Raw genomic sequence first — 1,163 nt, forward strand, 5'->3', positions numbered from 1 at the left:
TTTATCAAGTCGCCGGTCCCCAGAATATCAGACACCGAAGAGGACCGTCCAGTACTGAAGGAAGACCTCCGTAAGTGCACCCAGGTTGTGCAATGTCGTGAGGAAGTCAGGCAACCTAAAGGCACTTCCCAGAAGGCGCTTAACTGGGTCACGGACAAGATCGTGAAGTACGTGGAACAGCCTGAGTCCGCTGTCATTGCGCGCCTCGAGGAGGAAATAAAAGTGGCAGGAACACAGTGCCCGTCTTGAAGCCAACATGAAGGCCATGAAGGAGGAGAAATGCCACCCTAAAACGACGCCTCGAAGACCTGGAGGCGTCCGCAAACAAGTCATCGACGGAGGAGATGCTGGCGATGGTGGAAGCGAGGGTCCAAGCCAGGCTGGAGTCGGCCTGATGGGCCCAGCCAAGGCCCACCTAGCCCACGAAAGAAGAACCGCCACCGGGGACACACAACTCCCCGTGACGAGCGGATATGTAGGAGGGCGCCGAACCCAAAACCGGCCAAAGGCAAGGGAAAAAGGAAAGAGAAGGGAGCAGCCACCCCGCTCCCGCTCCACTCCCGCCCCTCCCCCCTCCCAGTCGCTGGGCCCTCCAGCGCGCCGCCACAACCGTCGCGGGTCCCTCCACGGCCCCGGCGACTACGACGGCATCGACGGCAAAGACCCAGGACCGAAGGAGAGAGACGCCGAAACAAAAGCCCCAAAAGGGCAAGAAGAACGGACCGCCTCCAGCCCAACCCGCTCCAGAGCCCCGCGTGCTGCCGCCAGCCCCGGCTAACGTGGACACGCCGTGGGTCGAGGTGGTCAGAAGAACGTGAGTGCGCCGTAGAGGCGATAAAAGTTGGGCAAATTCGCCCTGATCGATCCGGTGTAGGGACAGCCTGGGTCAGGATGCCTATTAAGGCGGCGCAAAAGGTTAGGGGGCGGCCCGCATACTTATTGGCTGGACCGCGGCTCGGGTGACCGTCCTCGAGTCGCGGCCGATGCGGTGCTTCCGGTGCCTGGAGTCGGACACGTCCGGGCGCTGCGACTGCGCGGTGGACCGCAGCGACCTTGCTACCGCTGCGGTCAAGCGGGCCACAAAGCCCGTGAGTGCAAGGCCCCGGCGAACTGCGCAGTCTGCGCTGCCGCCGGCAGGCCGCCAGGCACCGGCTCGGGGAAGG

The 1,163-nt window shown here is 63.4% G+C and overlaps 1 protein-coding gene across 1 annotated transcript; it reads left to right on the top strand.

The window, feature by feature from the left end:
- Positions 1-256: 256 nt before the first annotated feature.
- LOC119193332 (basic salivary proline-rich protein 1-like) lies at positions 257-778 on the top strand. Its single transcript, XM_037446926.1, has one exon. The coding sequence runs from the start codon at positions 257-259 to the stop codon at positions 776-778; it is 522 nt and encodes a 173-aa protein (XP_037302823.1).
- Positions 779-1,163: the final 385 nt, after the last annotated feature.

The sequence above is a fragment of the Manduca sexta genome, unplaced genomic scaffold (assembly GCF_014839805.1).
Source record: "Manduca sexta isolate Smith_Timp_Sample1 unplaced genomic scaffold, JHU_Msex_v1.0 HiC_scaffold_3998, whole genome shotgun sequence".
In the NCBI taxonomy this organism is placed as follows: Eukaryota; Metazoa; Arthropoda; class Insecta; order Lepidoptera; family Sphingidae; genus Manduca; species Manduca sexta.

Coding starts and splice junctions, on each gene's coding strand:
- LOC119193332 (XM_037446926.1), top strand. CDS start 257: ATGAAGGCCATGAAGGAGGAGAAATGCCACCCTAAAACGACGCCTCGA.